Source organism: Meriones unguiculatus, chromosome X, assembly GCF_030254825.1.
Source record: "Meriones unguiculatus strain TT.TT164.6M chromosome X, Bangor_MerUng_6.1, whole genome shotgun sequence".
Taxonomy (NCBI): domain Eukaryota; kingdom Metazoa; phylum Chordata; class Mammalia; order Rodentia; family Muridae; genus Meriones; species Meriones unguiculatus.
The window spans coordinates 66,671,546-66,690,750 of NC_083369.1; the positions used below are offsets into that span (position 1 = coordinate 66,671,546).

The window sequence follows — 19,205 nt, forward strand, 5'->3', positions numbered from 1 at the left end:
TGAATGGCAATACTATTCACTCAATCTATGAAGTTATTAGTATTGGAGTCATTCCAAACTAATTCCTGCCCCCCCATGACATATATCTGTTGACTTAGAAGAAATATCTCCTATGGTGACCTATCTTCCCTTGTCTCACAGAAAGTGTAGTGTAAGTGAGAATTTCCAAATTCAGACTCTCACCAGCTCTGTCATTTGTGTTGCACCCCAATCCACACAGAAAGTCCCTCTTTCTAAGAGCCAGGTGTGAATACACCATTCACCACCTTACTAGTCTCCACTGCTGTGTTTAAGGCTGGAGGTCAAACTTAATTTAGCAAATCAAACAAGGCTCTTCATATTCTGGATTCACCAAGGTGGGTGTTTGTTAAATCTATTACAAAGACCAGAGCATCATGTTGGTATCACTGTGCTGCTTGGATTGTGTAGCAATTCCCAAGGTTACTTGCTTTGCAGGTACAATTTTCAAGGGCCTTTTTGACTACTTCATACCAACTCTTTTCATCTCCATTGCACCCTACATGGCCTTGTTGATCATTCCTCACCCCCACCCACATTTCTTGTTTGCTCCTGCCCGAGCCTTCTCTTAGGCTGCACCTTCTCCCTGGACTGATTTCTTGACCTGTTGCCCAGTCACACCCTTTCCTTTCAAAAAGCACCTCCTCCCCAAAACCTTCCTCAACTAAGCCCCCTGGCTCTCCTCTCATTGGTCTTTGCATGTTCCCCTGAGCACTTAGATATTTAACTCCTCACAGCTATTCTAATTCACACTGAAGGCCTGTTCGTGTTCTGTCTTGCCCATTAGAAATTCCCTGTGGATAGAAATCTGTTGCCTTTTATTCCTTTAGAAGTGCTCCCCAGCATCTGCCTTGATACACTGCTAGGTAGAGTCTTTCAGAGCCCCTCTATTGTAGGTTCCTGTCCTGTGTCTTGTTTTCTCCTTCTTCCAATGTTCATCACATTTGTCTTTCTAAGTGAGGATTGATCATCTTATCCAGGGTCCTCCTTCTTGTTTAGCTTCTTTAGTTGTACAGATTTTAGTATGTTTATCCTATCTTAGAGGTCTAGTATCCACTGATAAGTGAGTATACACCATGTGTGTCTTTCTGCTTCTGGGATACCTCACTCAGGATGATTTTTTTCTAGAACCCACCATTTGCCTGCAAATATCCTTGTTTTTAATTGCTGAGTAGTATTTCATTGTGTAAATGTAACACAATTTCTGTATACATTCCTCCAGTGAGGGACATCTGGGCTGTTTCAAGATTCTGGCTATTACTAATAAAGCTGCTACAAACATGGTTGAGCAAACGTCCTTGTTGTGTACTTGAACATCTTTTGGATATATGCCTAGGAGTGCTATAGCTGGATCTTGAGGAAGCACTACTCCTAATTGTCTAAGAAAGTGCCAGATTGATTTCCAAAGTGGTTGCACAAGTATACATTCCCACCAGCAATGGAGGAGGGTTCCCCTTTTCCCACAACCTCTCCACCATGTATTGTCACTTGAGTTTTTGATCTTAGCCATTCTGATGGGTGTAAGGTGAAATCTCAGGGTCATTTTGATTTGCATCTCCCTGAAGGCTAAGGACGGTGAACATTTCTTTAAGTGTTTCTCTGCCATTCTCTATTCCTCTACAGAGAATTCTCTGTTTAGCTCTGTACCCCATTTTTTAATTGGATTACTTGGTTTGTTGCTTTTTAAATTCTTTAGTTCTTTATATAGTCTGGATATTAGCCCTCTGTCAGATATAGGGTTGGAAGATACTTTCCCAGTCTGTAGGCTATGGTTTGTTCTGACGATAGTGTTCACTGCTTTACAGAAGCTTTTCATTTTCATGAGGTCCCATTTATCTATTGTTGATCTTAAAGCCTGTGCTGTTGGTGTTCTCTTCAGGAACTTGTCTCATGTGCTGAGACTCATAACCAAACTTTGGGCAGTGTGCAGAGAATCATATGAAAGAAAAGGGAGTTGGTAAGACCTGGAGAGGACTGAAGCTTCACAAGGAGAGAAACAGAACCAAAATATCTGGGCACAGGTGTCTTTTTTTGAGACTGATTACTCCAAAAAAGGTCCATTCATGGTTACAACCTAGAACTCCTGCTCAGTTGTACCCCATGGCAGCTCAGTATCCAAGCAGGTTCTCTAGTAAGGGTAATAGGGACTGTCTGTGATAGGAACTCAGTGGCTGGCTCTTGGATCACCTCCCCTGGGTGATACAGCCTTGCCAGGCCAGAGGGGAGGACATTGCAGATAGTCCTGTTGAGACCTGATAAGCTAGGTTTAAATGGAAGAGGAGGAGGGCCTCCCAATCAGTGGACTTGCAGAGGGGCCTGGGAGGAGATGAGGGAGGGATAGTGGGATTGGGAGAGAATGAGGGAGGGGGCAATAGCTTGGATACAAAGCGAATAATATGTAATTAATGTAAAAAAATAAATTTAAATTCAAAACAAATAAAAGAGAAGGAAAGCTTCTGTTTCATTTTATTACTTGCTAAATCTGAACTGCCCTGGCGAGTATAGCAGGTACTTTATAAAATTTACTTGACACAGAATAAGACAATGATAAGACCTGATAGGCTAGGGTCAGAAAGGGAGGAAGACCTACCCTATTAGTGGACTTGGAGAGGTTCATGGGAGGAGATGAGGGAGGGTGGGATTGAGAGAGAATGAAGGAGAGGGAGACAGCTGGGATACAAGGTGAATAAACTGTAATTAATATAAAATGAAAATTTAAAAAAGGATAATGCAGAAATATAAAATAAAATAAAGTGTACTTGAATATATCTGGCAATGAAGTACATATATACCTGTCTCTAACTCAAGAAAGATAAAATCACTGTTTAGAAAAATAAATAAATATATCATACTTAAAAAAAAAACAAGAAAAAAAAAAAAAGAAGTGCTCCCTAGCCATCCCCTCCCCAGTGCCCTGCAGTATCTAGTCCCTAAGCTCCATCTAGTGTAGAAAGAGGGAGAGCTGCAAGTCTGCATGAATGCCTGGATGCTTTTAAAGAAACATGAGCACCTAGTGGTAGCTCTAAAAGAGTCAGAGAGCTTTGCTATAACAGAATTGGTAGGCATTCCTTATCTCTCTCTCTCTCTTCCTCATTCCCAGAGAACAGAGCCTTCTAGATACAAAGACTCCACAGTGACACCACACATGAAATATTCTGAAGTGTCTTTCAACCCTAACTTTATCAGTTTCATTAGAGACATTTAAGACATTATCAAGGCATCCTTGACCTGAACAAGCTTGTATGTAGACTATATCACAATTTGTATTCATCATGCATAAATTTTCTCAGTTTGCACTCAGACAACCTATTTGCTGCTTGGTCCTCCAAAAGACTCCCCCCATTGTTGACACTGAGCATTCTTTATGTTCACTGAGAGCACAGAGGGACTTCATGAGTGGCTATGATGCATTTAAAAGTTAGAGCTGGCTTCCAGCAAAGGGGAAAAGAGGGTACCACTTACTCAAGGTGGCCCGAGTCACCAGTTTGAAATGATGGAGCTCCCCAAATATCCTTTTGGAGATTTTCTCAATATGGAAGTGCTGGAGAATACCTAGGGTGAAGCACAAGTGGAACAGGTGATGAAATATTTTCTATTTCTTTCTGGAATCACTGACCCCCTTTTCTGCACAAGCTGAGCATATAATCTCATTACTGGGATTTAGGAGTATTGAGCTGTGCTGTGTAATGTACTTAACTAGGAACTTGGATGGCTCAGGGACTTTAATTGACTCCATTTGTTTCCTTGGCTCACTGGTTTCTCTTTAGCTTCTCTAGGGACTGGGGAAATGGAAGGTAGTACTTCTCACCATGAGACCCTCCCTAAGAAAAGCATAAGCACTAGTTGGAGCTTCTGTAGCCAAAGGCACTATTAGAAATTCTGCCTTTGGCCATAATCCGGGTAAACTAGTTCTGCCAAACCACTAGGCTGCCCTCCTGGCTAAACAGTGAAAGCCAGTGGTAGAACTGCAGGCATATTATTTGTGTAAATGGAGAAGCTACCCTCTTTCCTGAAGAATATTTTTCCCCTTTGGGAAATAGTCACAATTCCTGCAGGCTTCTCTAGATATAAAGCCAAAGGGAGGTGGGGATGGGAGAGGTTGAAAAGCAATGCATATATGCAATCTATCCTACTTTCGAGTGGGTAGGATGAGGCAGGCATTCTTTAGAAAAAGCAAGGTTGTTGGAGAAAAGATACAGTAAACACTACAGAAGTATTTCATAAAGTGTGATCCAAGTACCACTTGCATTAACATCACAAGGTTCTACCTAAATCAAGAAATGTTTATAATGCATCCAAGACCTACTAAACTTTCATCTCTGGAGTAGGACTAGCTAGCAGCACATTAGTACAACTTTATGCATGATGCTGAAACACATGCACTGTTAGAACACTGGTTATTATTGTTGCTGATTTGAGACAAGGGCTCACTGTGTAGCTCTTGATGACTTAGAACTATGTATTTCAGGCTGTCCTTGAACTCACAGTGATCCAACTGCCTCTGCCTCTCAAGTGCTAAGAAAAAAGGCATCCATCATACCTGGCAATGCAGACACTCTTGAGCCTTGGACAGGAGGTAAGTTCAAATGGATGTATCTTATTGTCCAAGTGAAATCCTTATCCCTACACTTGGATTCCTGAAGACCTTGACCAACCTAGATCACCACTAGTCTTGTCTCTACAGCATGGTGTTATGGATAGATAGATGCAGGAACACATTGAGTACTGAATAGAACACTGCATTTTGTGGTGCCTGCTGTGAGGAATCAGAAAAGCAACTGAATATCATAACAGGATTGTTTCGTGTGAGACTATAATATTTTCAGTGTGTGTGTGTGTGTGTGTGTGTGTGTGTGTACATGCATGCACACACACTTGAACATCATACTGCATATGTGAGGGTTAAAGGACAGTTTACTTGTAGGATTCAGTTCCACCCTGTTGGTTCCATGGATGGAACTGAAATTCTCAGGCTTGTCACAAAACTCTAGAGAGCCAAAGACCATAAACTTCTTTTTGTCCCCGTGTTTTTTATGTTTATTATACCATTTAGATTTAATAAAGAAAATGAAAAGTAAACACATTTATAAAAAACAACTTAACAAAACTATTTATTGTGCTGTGGTTTAAAAAAAAGCATCTTATTACTCAAATTCTGGATATGTTGCCTGGAGTTAAGTTTCTTTTTAAAGGCACCTACAGAATTCCTAGGAGTAAAATATAGCATCTAGTGCCTACCTCTACACTATAGAAACACCTATAATTCTACAAAGAGCTGCAGCTGTTTAAGATATCGTTTGTGTTCATTGACAATATACAGACAAAACACAGGAGAAACAATAAATTCTCCATTTAGAGGGAAGTAATGATCCTTTAGAAATTTGCTAAGTAAAACTTGAATTTGCAGTAGGTAAGCATGCATGATGGTAGTATTCTAACATACTATACAGGGCAAGTGACACAACGATACATGCAACATCCCCTTAGGCCCTGTTGAGTGGGGGAGTGCCAATCCCCCACTCTCCCAGAGTCTGCTATAGTATGTTTTCAGGGGTTCAGGAATCTACATTTTATTTTTTTTATATAAAAGACTGGTTTATTTTTATATTATGAGTGTTTTGCCTGCATATATGTATAAATGTGTACCACGTGAGAGCATGATACCGGTGGAGGTTAGAGGAGAGTCTTGGAACTATATGGAACTGGATTCATAGCAGTTGTGGGCTGACACGTGTACTGGGAACCAAACTTGGTCCCTCTGCAAGAACATCCAGTGTTCCTAACTACTGAGTCATCTAACAAACCCTAGTAGTCTGGATTTTAAACAAGTATCCAGGATAGCTTTATGATTTTTTTAACTTTTATTAGTTACACTTTATTCACTTTGTATCTCCCTAATAACCCCTCCCTTCTCCCCTCCTAATCCCACCTTCCCTCCCACTTCTTCACTCATGCTCCTCCCCAAGTCCACTGATAGGGGAGGTCCTCCTCTCCTTCCTTCTGACCTTAGTCTATCAGATCACATCAGGAGTGGCTGCATTGTCATCTTCTGTGGCCTGGTAAGGCTGCTCCCCCCTCACGGGGAGGTGATGAAAGAGAAGGTCAATCAGTTTATGTCAGAGACAGTCCCTCTTCCCATTACTATGGAACCCACTTGGACACTAAACTGCCACGGGCTACATCTGTGCAGGGGTTCTAGGTTAGTTTTGCTGGATGGGGAAGGCAGAGAAGAAATCATTAATATTATAAAAACTACTTTGTTAGGACTTCTTAGCTCTAAAATAGAGGCCATACATCCCTTATCCATAGTACTTGGGCCCAGAAGTGATCATGTACTTAATGCGATATCTGGCCATAAACTTCTTGAAAGTAGGATGTTTTCAAATTATTTTAATCTAGAGTACATGGTTTAATTCTATAAACATACCTTCACACTGAAGAGATGGGTTTTTCTGTTTCTTGAGCTTTGAATTGGAAAAAATAGGCTGCAGTTTACTTCATTGGCCATAGATTAGAACCACTTTGAGGATTTAAGGAAATATACTGATTGACACGCATGCCTTGCTCAGATGGACAAATTAGACTCTGATGGTAGGGCTTAAGTATTTGATAAAAAAATAAAACCTAGCCAAAATGTTGGTTTAATTATTAAGATATGCAGCCAGGAAGAGAAAAAGTGTGTGCTCATTCTTTTGTGTGGACTTTACCTTTTAATTTGTATGTATGTGTATTTTTGTGAAAGTAAGCAGTATGTTGATGTTGGAAAGCTATAAGAAAAGAAGGCTTAAGAAAAAAGTGTGCAGACGGTAACAGTATTTGATATGAAAATTGAAGGAGATATATCAGGAGTGGAAGACTAGGCAGGGAAGGTTGTCAGGGAAATGGGAAGGGTAAAACAAAACTAAATATATATAAACATGCAGTAAGAAAACTGTTACTTTGTAACCTACTTAAAAAATAAAATTAAAATTAGAAAAAAAACCTGCTGGTCAAAATTGAACCTTTCTCTCTAGAAATGATAAAAATGAAAATAACTGAACAATAAAAGAAGAAAGGGTGTGTGTGTAGGGGGATGTATATATTATCCAAAAATTGAATGTAAAGAAAAACCTTTGATACCAGAAGAAAAAGAGAGCCCCTTAGTCAGATTTTGGTGTTGTGAAAGAGACAACCTTGGGAATCTCAAGAGTTAATACTTAATCTTTAGCACAGACTGTGTTAAATATGAAAGCATAATATCTATATTAGACACCTGCCAGTTTCTAAGCAACAGGATAACTTCTGACCCAAACATAGAAACATGTTGAAGCAAAATTAAGGTGAGTCGGCCTTTCTCTGCTACACTTCCAAACACAAATTCAATACCGTTTTGTTCACCTTTTCAATAGTTCAAATGTGGACTTCTACTTCAGGTGGTATCTCAGTCTCCAGTGCTATTTTTCTGATTGTCTCTTCATCCTCCATGAACACAGATTCATATATAACCATGGTTTCTTCTCCACAAAAGTAAATTCCACAAAAGTAAAGTTTTGACTTGGAGGTTCTTCTGGAACCAGGAAGCAAGTTTAGTTTTGACAATTAAAAACAAAACAAAACAAAACAAAACTAGAAGTGAACTTCTGTATTTAGCCATCTAACTATAACTGTTGACACTTTTGAGAAAGTTTCCAGATTTACCTTAGTAACTCATCTCTGACACATCCAACCTCTCATGAGTCTATTCGATCACAGTATCTGTGGTTGTGTAGGGGACATCCACAAACTGAGCCGGATATCCCTAAGACAGTCACTGAGAAATGAGCTTCAACGAAGAGGAAGAGGATAGCCAGGTGTAACACTCTTAGGTACTTAAATGAACATTACATTTTCCATACTAGGGTATAATCATGTTCTTTCCAGCCCCATGTTGCTAAGAGAGGCCCAGGAAATGGGCTGACAGAGGGCTTTGGTTAGCTTTTCTGACATCATTTTGGTATACTTAGAAAACACTCATGGCAGTCATTGATGTGTATATACTTGCCCAAGAGATCCATCCAAATTGGCTTGACATTTGTGAATGCTCTTTGATTTGTTTGTAAGAGGAATGATAATACCGGATCAGCACCAGTGCCAAAATCTAGATGTCAGATTAGTCATGTGGATGCTATGCCAAATGAACGGTTAGGAGATACACAAAAAAATTGGTCAGACCCACCGTCTGTGGATCATTTCCTGTGTATAAAAAACTGCCGAACTTCAGATCCCAGGAATAAAGAAAGGTACCAGCCCCATAATACTTGGCATTTCATTCCACATTTCCCTTTGTCCAGGCCCCATACCAAAAAGTAAGTTCCCCTGATTGATTATTGGTGTGTTGTTCTTTTGCTAGCTTTGTAATCAGCGCCCCCTTCAGGTATGTATTCAAAATGTATAACTCAAATAAGGAAAGAAGACCAGAGGACTTACATACACTGAAAATCTCGAGACTGTGCAGAAGCCATTTGTAAGAGTATCTGAACTCTAGGAAATAAAAGCAACGAGGGCAAAATGTTTGGGGGATCTGTGGCACCTACTCACTCACTCTTGTCCTATCAGACATATTGGACTGGACATTGTAATGAAATTGTTTTTGCATGTCTCTTTTAGACCTGATTTAGTTTCCTCTCTCCTTCTTCCCCTCACCCCCACCATTTGTCACTGTGAGGACAAAACCAACATCATCTCTTGACATTTCCAACTTGGATCACTTATTTTGTGGATTATCCTTAGAATTAAGCTTCCTTTCTGCCTTTGTCTTTCTTTTTAGCCATTTGACTACTTGGCAGGCCAGTCTTTTTTGGTTATGTTAGACAAGGGTTGTGGCTGTGTGCTCACAGTTTTCAAACAGGAAGAAGGAGGTCATGGAGTGTACAGACATTTCTAGTAATTCAATTGTCACTTTGACAAAGAGATCTGAGTCTATCTGTTAAACTTTGTTCACCAACTTAATGGTGGCTGTGAATGTAACTGACCAATGAAAACCAACCGTGATGCCATGAAGTACTTGGGCTAGAAGTATTCTCAGTATCCCAAAGACTCATTCAGAAACACCAACTCCTCCTAAGATATGGACTTACCCAACTGAAGAAAGCCATAACAACAAAACCCCATTATTGACTCAGTCTAACTAAAACTGAAAGACAGTAAAAGAGCCAAATTTTGTTCTTAAAAAGATGTATTCAATAACATCTTGTACTTTTCACAAATTCTGTCTCAAGGTACCTCGCCTCCGTGCTCGTCTACTTTCAGTCAACTGTGCCACAACGGAAATCATTTCTGGCCATGTCCGTTCCCATGAGAACACTATGTTGTACCTTCTAGAACTTAGAAACTTGGATACCATTACTTTGGAAGGTGGTAATGTGTTATCTCAGCTCAGGAAACCCCTTACATCATAACAGGAACATTTAATGATCAAATCTAAAAGAAGTTTGTAAGGAATTCCAGGTATTAGGGCAGTACCAGGGGTATGAGAGGTGAGTTGGGAAACTTGTAAGAGGTGTGTGTCTTAGTCAATCCAGTAGGTGGATAATAATGTGAAACGGAAGGCTAGCCTCTAGCAGAGCAGTAAGAAGAGAGAGAGGCAGAACCTGCATCCTTTATCTTGACCTGTGTTTGTTACTGGGGGAGCCTGCTATCATTTGTTATAATAAAACTTTAGGCTTGGTCACCAGTAAACTTTATTTATTCTCCCCTACTAAATTAATTAATATTTTAAAACCATTCTTTAATATTTTAAAAATATTTATTTCTTTCTTTCACTGCTTTCTCTGTTTCCCTGTAGATCATAAGCCATTGTTTTAAGATGCCACTAATGATATGCTTTTCCATTTACAAAGAAGCCTTCACTGACTACAGTCTTGAAAATGTTTCCTGCATCATTAACAGTATCCTGATCTTTTTCTGTTTCCCTTCGCAGTCCCCATCACATGCAAAATTCATGTTCTTGGTTTCATTGTGTTTCTTCTCCACTAAAATGCAATAACAAGGAAGTAACCTTTGACTATGTAGTTCATCTCTCATTCTTCAGTGTCTGTGTTTGCATGCAGCAGGTACTTAATATGCATTTTTAGGTTGAATGCAGGACACGCTCCTTAACAGGTGCTGAATATCTGTAACAGGTTCCCTGGCCATGCAAACTGTGATTCTTGGGCAATATAACCCACGGTGACTCCTGGGCAATATGGCCCCTAGGACTGATTTAAAATTCACACAGCCAGCCCTGGCTCAGAGGGAGAAAAGTACATAGAATGAAATTGAAACTCTCTCTTTCCATGATGCGTGATGAATATGCTACCTCACTATAACTGATTAGGATGATAAACAGTAAAAATAGCTCAGCAGGGAAAGTCATTCATTCAGTCAAATTATTCAATATAATGACAGCTGGGATTCTGTAGGGTGATTTTAAAAACAACTTTTATTATGTTTTCAAATGATGAAAGTAATACATGCTTATTATTGAAAGTTTAAAAAATACAAGTGAAAGAAGAAAATAGGAATACTTAATAAGTCAGTTTTCCAAAGATGATCTCTGTAAACATTCTGTCATAGTCCCTTCAGGCTTCAAAAAAATCTAAGCACACACAAACTCTTTCTTAAACACAAAAATTAAGAATAATTCACATATTTTTGTAGCTTGATTTTAAACTTAGTATTTCCATGCCAGTAGTCTTGGTCTACAACAATTTTAATGTCTGCACAATATTCCACAACACAGTTATATCATAATTTAGCCATTCCTTTATGAGTGAATTTTCTGATTAATGTCCATTTTTCACTATTGTAAATAACCCTGCACCAAAAGTCCTGGCTTCTAAACCTTTATGTGTCTCCATTTTCTTTCTTAGAATAAATTCAGAGGTGGAGTTGCTTATCCAGATGTTCGTAAAACACTGTCAACCTGAGAGGGAAATTATTTCTTAAAGTACTGAATGTTCTGTGTCCCATTTTCTCCTTTTATTTTGAATCACCCATATCAATAAAATTCTAAGCACAGTGTGAAATGAGATTTTGTCTAAAAATAAAGAAATCAATTTGGAAAACCTTATTTTCAGTATTTAGGTAATTACTGGGTTTTGCCTAAGATTATTGCCTAAATGTAAATGTTAGATCTTTGGCCTAAGAGAAAAACATATTGGGGGATTATAACTCACATAAAGATTGTGGATCAAATATAGTGACAATAAGTGAGGTGACAATAAGTCATCATGTTTGGGTAAACCTAATATTCTTATCATTACTAGAATATGCTTTCTTCTTGATAAGTAATAATTTAAGTGATGATTTACTTCTCAATTTTTAATATACTTCACTTGAGTATCTTAACTGAAGATGCAGAGCAGATGGAGGCCTCAAAGTCAGCATTTATACTTAGGTCCTAGATACTACTGCTGGTCCACCAACCACATGAACCACTTCTAAGGACCATGAACCACTGTGAACATGGAGTAATTGTTCTAAAACATTTCTGCACGTCAAAGGAGTCTGAGACTCTTAGAAAGAGTTCAAAGCCCATGCCACAATACTAATCAATGAGGTCACAATCTCTGGAGATGGGACACAGGTACTTTTAGAAACCCCATAGGTATTCCAGTGTACAGCCAGTTTCAGGAATCATTGAATCACATGAAGATGCTCATGTATTTACAGCAAATGCATGTTTGCCTGCTAGGCAGGAGCAACTCTTTAATGTAAGGAATAAATGATCTATCCATCTCCATTATAAAAGGTATATGTTTTCCACTTGGGTTTACATAAATTATTTTCAGAAGGCCAAAGAAATAATGAAGTCATGTGCGTGAGAATGGCTAACTCACTGATAGTGGAATTCTGGGATTGGGGTGGTGGTGGTGGTAGCTATAGGAAGTCACTTGCTTTAACCATCTCATTTTGAAGAAAAAGAAATTGGGCCTCACAAAGTTGAACCACAAAGTTGTGGTCTATTTTAGACCACACAGGAAAACTGTAGCAAGCCAAAGTTATAGTTATAATGCCAATATTATAGGTGACATTTTAATCTAGTTTGTGTCTTTAAAACCACCATTTGAATAATTTTCCTTTAGAAAAGTTCAGGAATATGTTCAACTATAAAGACATGGGCTAGAAGTGACCTGGGTTTGATGTCTTGATTGTACTATCAGTTACATAGCTCTGGGAAAGTCAGTTTATACACTTCATTGTCTTGTTATTAATTGAGAAATAATATAAGATTTTAGTGTTGGAATATAGTGAAGGGGTGACACGTTGAATAATAGATACTAAAACACCATTAGAATGAATTATTTCTATTTTCTATAGCACTGTAGGGTTACCATATCAAAAAAAATATTATAAATTTCAAAATGAAGAGTCCGTAGAAGAGTCTAGGGATAAATATTAGAGGAGATAGAATGAGAATTACATTGATTTGATAATTACAAATTGTATATATGTCTTGAATTAACAAGCTGAATCCCATAAATATAGACAGATACTATGTGTCAAAAATAATTAAAATATAAAAATGGAGCACAGTGATAAACTGCTTTAATTTTTCACATAGGGCTGATGAGGCTCAGATAATATGGGTCTGGTATATTTTCAAGGTCATACAATGACCTGAAATTTGAATCAGAACCTAATTTCCCTCCACTGTAACTCATGCATCTCTCATCTGAAATGAGTACTGGATTATGGCTTGAAGTGAGTTAGTGATTTAAAATGTGAAAGGTTTGAGTGTTTTCCTAAAACAGTGATAACATAAACTATCTAATTCAGCAAAGCAAGAACAAGTTAAGCAATTTGACATGTGTATGAGTTTGTAGACACAAGAAACTCCCCAGGATATTTGTGAGTAGTTAATTCCTCAAAAGCAACCATCTGTCTCTCAGAAGAGGAAAGGATGAAGTTCAATTATGCTAGAACTATTATTACTAGAAATATATGATTGATCATTTATGTTTTTGATGCACAAAGAAGACTGAACAGGACTATGTGTGGCTCTCATTCAACCAAAGGCAGGTCCTCCAGCCAAAGCACCTTTTGCTTTTTTACCAGGACACACCTTGCAGCACTTTCCATCTATTTTTTGAGGATACTTGCAGGGGTATCGATTGGGGCAGTGGATTTTCTTACACTCTTGCTTGGTGACATTACAAGTGCATAGTACACATTCCACAATGCCAAATGCTCGTAGATTTGGGTGCCAGGACTCTCCATGAGAATAGGTCTTTCCATTGGAAACACACACTGGAAGAGAACACAGGAGGAGAGAGTGAAGATGTATTACTAGGCTTAGAGTACTGTCTTTGAATTGTTTGAAATATCAAACATCCTTTGTTCTTTCATGGAAAAGAATATGCATTTACAGAGATAGTCTTTGACCACAACACTGTTTGAGTGAAAATTTACCTTCAGCAGTTATCCTACTATATCTATAGTAGCTTCTGGATGCTCACAAATAGTCTTAGAAATAGTGGGCAGTGTGCAAATAGTTTTTAAATGGGATAACAAAGGAATACATGGAAGTGGAATTCTATTTGTCTTGAACATCTGATAAAGAATCTCCAGTAAAATGTAGTATTTTTTAATATCTTGAGTGCAACAGCAAATGTATGTGGTTTAAGTAGTGTTGGTATAATGTTCTTGTGGAATGTATACAATTTACACTTGTTTATTCAAATGCTGATTTCTCTACCGCACTATCTGGTTTCAATCAGGACATTGCATTTTGATGTTTATTCTAAGCACCACCTGTCTCAAGTTTGTGTAAATATGCCACCGTTTGTTCTCTGTATTTTCAATAAAACAACCAGCCAATACTGTGAAATGGAGAGAATAGGTTGGGACATTTTGGTCCTGAGGCCAGGAGAAAGAAATGAAGGAGAGGTCAGAGAGGAGAGATCAGTAAGAGAGGACTTGAAACCATGAGGAGAAATGAACCTGACCTAAGATATGACTAAAAGCAAGCATAATGTGGGAAATCTGAATGGGAGGAAACTATGTAGCCTTGAAGGTTTAGGATGGAGTAACTATTGCCCAGCATTGTGCTCTAGGTTAAACAAATTCTAGTCTCTGTGTGGTGATTTGGGTATACAGCTGGTTTAGGAATAACCAATGTTTAACTAAAAGATAAATCAATATTAAATATTAAATATTTTTATTTTTATTAATTACAGTTTATTCACTTTGAATCCCTCCTGTACCTCCCTCCTTCCTCCCCTCCCAAACCCACACTCCCTCTTTCCCACCCATGTCCCTCTCCCAGTCCACTGATAAGGGAGGTCCTCCTCCCCTTCCTTCTTATTCTAGTCTATCATGTCTCCTCAGGAGTGGCTGTATTGTCTTCTTCTGTGGCCTGGTAAGGCTGCTCCTCCCTCAGGGGGAGGTGATCAAAGAGCAGGCCAATCAGTTCATGTCAGAGACAGTCCCTGTCCCCATTACTACTACAGAGAGCCTCTGAAAGGCTCTACCCTGCAGGGTATTGAGGCAGATGCTGAGACTCATAGTCAAACTTTGGGCAGAGTGCAGGGAATCTTATGAAAGAAGGGGGAGATAGTAAGACCTGGAGAGGACAGGAGCTCCACTAGGACAGCAACAGATCCAAAAAGTCTGGGCACAGGTGTCTTTTCTGAAACTGATACTCCAGCCAAGGACCACTCATGGAGATGGCCTGGAACCCCTGCAGGGAGGTAGCCTATGGCAGTTCAGTGTTCAATATTAAATATTAATAATCAACAACAAATTATTTATGCTTCTAGGTATAACAATACCCCAAAGAGATTTGCTATCCAGGAGGGTTGGATGCAAAACTACTTCTCTTTCCAAAGAGCCAGTGTCATCTAGGTCCTGAGTCAAATTCACTCAGAATATCAAATGTTATGAGACCCTAACTTTATCATATAGATAGATGGGCATGGGGTTTATTGTGCCAGAATATATTCTGGTATAGGAAGAGGAATGCTAAGACAAAAGTAAGAGTAAAAGGCAAATATCTGTTAAGTAACTTGTGAGTTGATGGCATTTTATGCCTCAAGTCTTCAGATATTTTCCTCAGTTTCCCATTGGTAGCTATTGTAGAAATTTGACTACAGCAAATAGGTTCTTGCTTTACAGATATTTTGCTTCTCAGACAGTTTTTGAGGGGGAAGTACAGTCATCTTCCATGTTTTCTGAGATACCTTGAAAGAACACACATCTGGGCTACAGTCAGAGGGAATATGAAGGAAAAGAGACAGAACATCTTTCCATATATGTCAGCTTTACACTTACTAAGCTACTATTGTATAGCATGGAGCTAGGTTCCAGGGACATAAATGAGCATTCAGTGCTGTGAATGGAGAGGTCTGAGAACAAATGTTCTGCATTTCTGAAAGGCTGAGGCTATAGATACTGCAAGCCGTAATTGGATCTGTGTGTATCTTTCATTATTTTCATCTCCCAGTCATACCCAAGGAGAACTGTCAGCATTTTAATTAACGTTATCTCTATAGTATGGTGGATTGCTTTGAGCAGGGCTGGGGGAAACATATTCCCAATTGGGGCATTTCTAGGAATTAACTGATTTGGCTGCAACACAGACTCAGGATGAATCATTAGCCATTTTTTTTCTCATTAACTCCACTGGGTCACATTAAAGAATATGAAAGATGTTGGCTGTCTTTTATTGTCCTTTATAAGTACTGCAGGAGTACTGGGCACTCTAACAGGTCTGTCTGTGTAAAGTTTTCCAAGAACCTAACCTGGAGAAGATCCCAGTGCACAGCAAGTCTTAATAGATACTAAAGTGTGAGGCTCAGGAATATGAACAGAATCATAGAAATCAGACAAGATGTGCTTTTCTTTTGCCTACCTTTATCTCTTTTCTCTCTTCAATACACAGTAAAACTATTTTCTAGACTGAACAACTGTGTGCAGAGTTGTCTTCTAGAACATTTTGGACCAATTTGAGTTTCAAATGGAGGAATCTTGCTGCTTTTCTTTTGTGATTTTTAACAAAAGGTCTGAGAGCATGCACCTCAGAGGACCCTATCATTATGGAGAAAGCTCAGGCAAAGGGTGATCCATACTCAGGGAAAACAGGGCAGGCAGCACTATCAGAGTTTTATATGTAAGCTTCATATTCTTTCTAAACCTTTGGACTATGGGAACAATCCAGACTGAGCAGAATTCCACACTCTGCAGTGGACTAAAATGCAGTCTTAAAAGAGAAGACAGCCTCCTCCCACCAACAAAATTCCAGAAGATGATTTGGAATCATCCAGCTGGGGTTTGGGCATTAAGGTGAAGACAAGAGATTCTTCTCTGAACTCTAACAGAAAGGTCAAAAGAAAAGGGCTGTATCCAAATTAATGTCTCAGATGAATAAAGGCGAAGCAGCCAGGACTTTTGTAGGACATTGAGGCAATCAGGGGCTGAGCCTCTACTGTGAGAAATGAAGAGTTCTTAAGGAAATTATGATATTTGGGGCTTTCAGAGTCTATTTTTATCCTCAATCATTTTTTTCAGGCTTTGCAATGCGTCCAGAGCAAATGGAATCTATTGGGGGTAATTTAGGATTGAAAAACCCAACTGTATCTTTACCTAACTTTTCTTCCTTTTGCAACATTGAACTAAAAAGCCTTGCAACTTACAAGTCATAAATTTCAAATCAAACATGGATCAATAATACATATTTCTATTTTAATAGCCAGTTTTATTAAATTATATTTTGAGTTTTTTCTTAAGCCTGTAGATTTAAAAAGCGATATTTTTATGTATAATCTGAAATTTATATCTAACTATTAACAGATGTAATGAACTAGCTTTGGCTTGACCAGCTCTGTCGAGATTTATCCTAGGACTTCTTTGTAATGGATTGTTTTTCACCCCTGTTATTCATTTATTTGGTTTAATAGTTTACTTTTATGTTCAAAGAACTGCCTTTTGATTTATTTTCTCTGTAAAGGAAATAAAACATGCTTGTGGTTATGTAAAAAGGAACCAGTTGGGATTTTGTACCAAAGAGCTGATTGACAGGATACCAAACAAACTAAGCAATATTATGCTTTTGTCCTCCCACCTCCACTAGTGGATTTGTGCCATTGGAGGCCAGAGGAGAGAAAATTAGACAAATGATCACATATGGATTCTTATGCAACCAGACTCATGGCTGAGTGTTCTACAGCATTAACCTACTCGGTGGTCCCAGTGCTCAGCCAGGCGGTTTCCGGATATCTCACACTGGCTCACTCAATTTTCCTATGATCTCCTCATTTGCTGCACACCGAATGAGAGTCTCAATGATTGGATCCAGGAATATTTAACAAGAGTCCCAGAAGAAAGGCTACTTAACACTGTGAGGAGCTTCAGAATTGTTTGGCATTGAGTACCTTTGAATGTCCTGCTGATTAAAGATAGTGGATTTTCCCAAAGGAACTCCAACTCCCAGAGACACTGGATAAAGCGCTGGAGGCTGTTTCATAAGCAGAAAGGATTCTTGTGTACACTATTCTGGGTGCATTTGGGGAAAGTCTTACAAGTCCTCCTGAGTAAGCTGTTCATATCCATTTTGCAGATATTACATTAAGTAATCCACAGGTGAGTATATATGTTTTTATGAGATAAGGGGTTCTGTTCCAGGTTCTATCTCTAAAGATCAGGCACACTGAAGAGGATGCCCTTTACCTTGTCCATGATTGTGTTTGTTATTGATGACAATCTGCACAATGGTCCCTGATGCTTGCTGGGAATCCATAAGAGCTCCGCGGTGACTTCTGCCCCCAGGAAAGCGGGGAGGACCTCCAGCTTGTCTGCTTGGTGGAGGATCATAGGGAGATCGGAGGTAAGAATGTCTCTATAAATGAAAAAAAAAAAAAAAAAAACAGTTCAAAACAAGCATCAACAATGAAATGGCAGGCACTGAGTTATATATACTGGCAGCAATTCAATGATTTTGATTTTTAGTGGCGAACTAAGATCTTAAGTGTGTGTCTTCTTATACCAGCAAAGGTAAGGTTGTGACTGAGGAAAAAAGCAGCACTGGCAATTTGCTGAAGCTTTCCTTTGTCCTTGTAGGTAGGATTAGATTCACAGACAAACTCCTGAGGAAGAAAGCATCCCCAGAGGCTAAGGTACCTTTCTGCTAAGAGAGTCACACTTCCTAGTTTAAGAGTTACTCTGCAACATAAAGCAGAAGGTAACAGGTCAGAAGAAAAAGTACAAAGTGGTGTTTAAATTATGAGGAGAGATGCTGAGGCGAGTTTGTGACAGAGGGCATGAACAGTGGGTAGACTTTTTTTCTTTAATAAGCATTTTGTGGAGAATATTCCGGGCAGAAGTTTCCAAACTGAGAATGTGTAGCAAAGAACATAGAGTCCTTAAGATGGAGCAGTTGAAGGACAACATTCCCAAAGGAGGTTGGAGTCAGATCATGGAGAACTTTAAATGACTAGCTGATGGGTAAGTAGTTTATGTGGTAAATGATAGAGGTGGGAGTATGGAAGCCTTTGAAGGATTTTTTTTTAAGCACAGAAATGACTTAATCAAAAGTTTGTTTTAGAGCACTAAACCCTGTTATGTGTAAGCGAGCTGGAGAGGAGGAAAAGATGGGAATCAAATAAAGTCTCGAGAATGGATACTGAGGGTATAAACACAGGTAACGGCAGTACATCACACAGCCAAGCACTTCATTGAAACACAACAGTGGTAGGATGCAAGTTCTATAGTCAAAAACTTTGTTTAATTCATTGCTATATCTCTAGTGCCTAGAACATTGTGTAATATCTAGACTGTCCTCATCCATAGTTGTTAAATGAATAGAAGTATTTTCCCAAGGAAAGTAGCTAGTCTTGCAGTACTAATACAGCAACTACTATTCTTTCATCAAGAGTTCAAGGAGTGATAAAATCAACTATTCTTCTCCCTCTCTTTTTTTTTTCTGGAGTAGAGGTAGAGTGCAGGTAGAAGGGAGATGATTTGAATAATAATGAAACCTTAAGGATTAGAGCATTAATATGCACTGTTGTAGGCACATATGTTAAGGGTAAAGAGGTAAAGTCCATTAAAGGATTTCACAGGGAGTTAAAAAGGAAAACCATTAGATGGAGGTAACAGAGACTTAGGTAGTTAGGAGATCCTTTGACCCCAACTTACCATAAGACAAATTCATTTTGCTACATATCATAGGCATACTTTTTTTTTTTTTTTTG

General features: G+C 38.8%; 1 protein-coding gene across 1 annotated transcript in view; it reads right to left on the reverse strand.

Annotated features, from left to right (window-relative positions):
• Positions 1–10,438: 10,438 nt before the first annotated feature.
• Positions 10,439–19,205, reverse strand: part of Chrdl1 (chordin like 1) — an 89,374-nt gene continuing 80,607 nt past the window's right edge. The window contains exons 7-8 of the mRNA XM_060374457.1: positions 17,683–17,851; positions 10,439–13,266 (exon numbers count right to left, since the gene is read on the reverse strand). Coding sequence (XP_060230440.1) covers positions 13,025–13,266; positions 17,683–17,851 — 411 coding nt within the window. The 3' untranslated portion in view covers positions 10,439–13,024. The remainder of the gene's footprint in view (positions 13,267–17,682; positions 17,852–19,205) is intronic.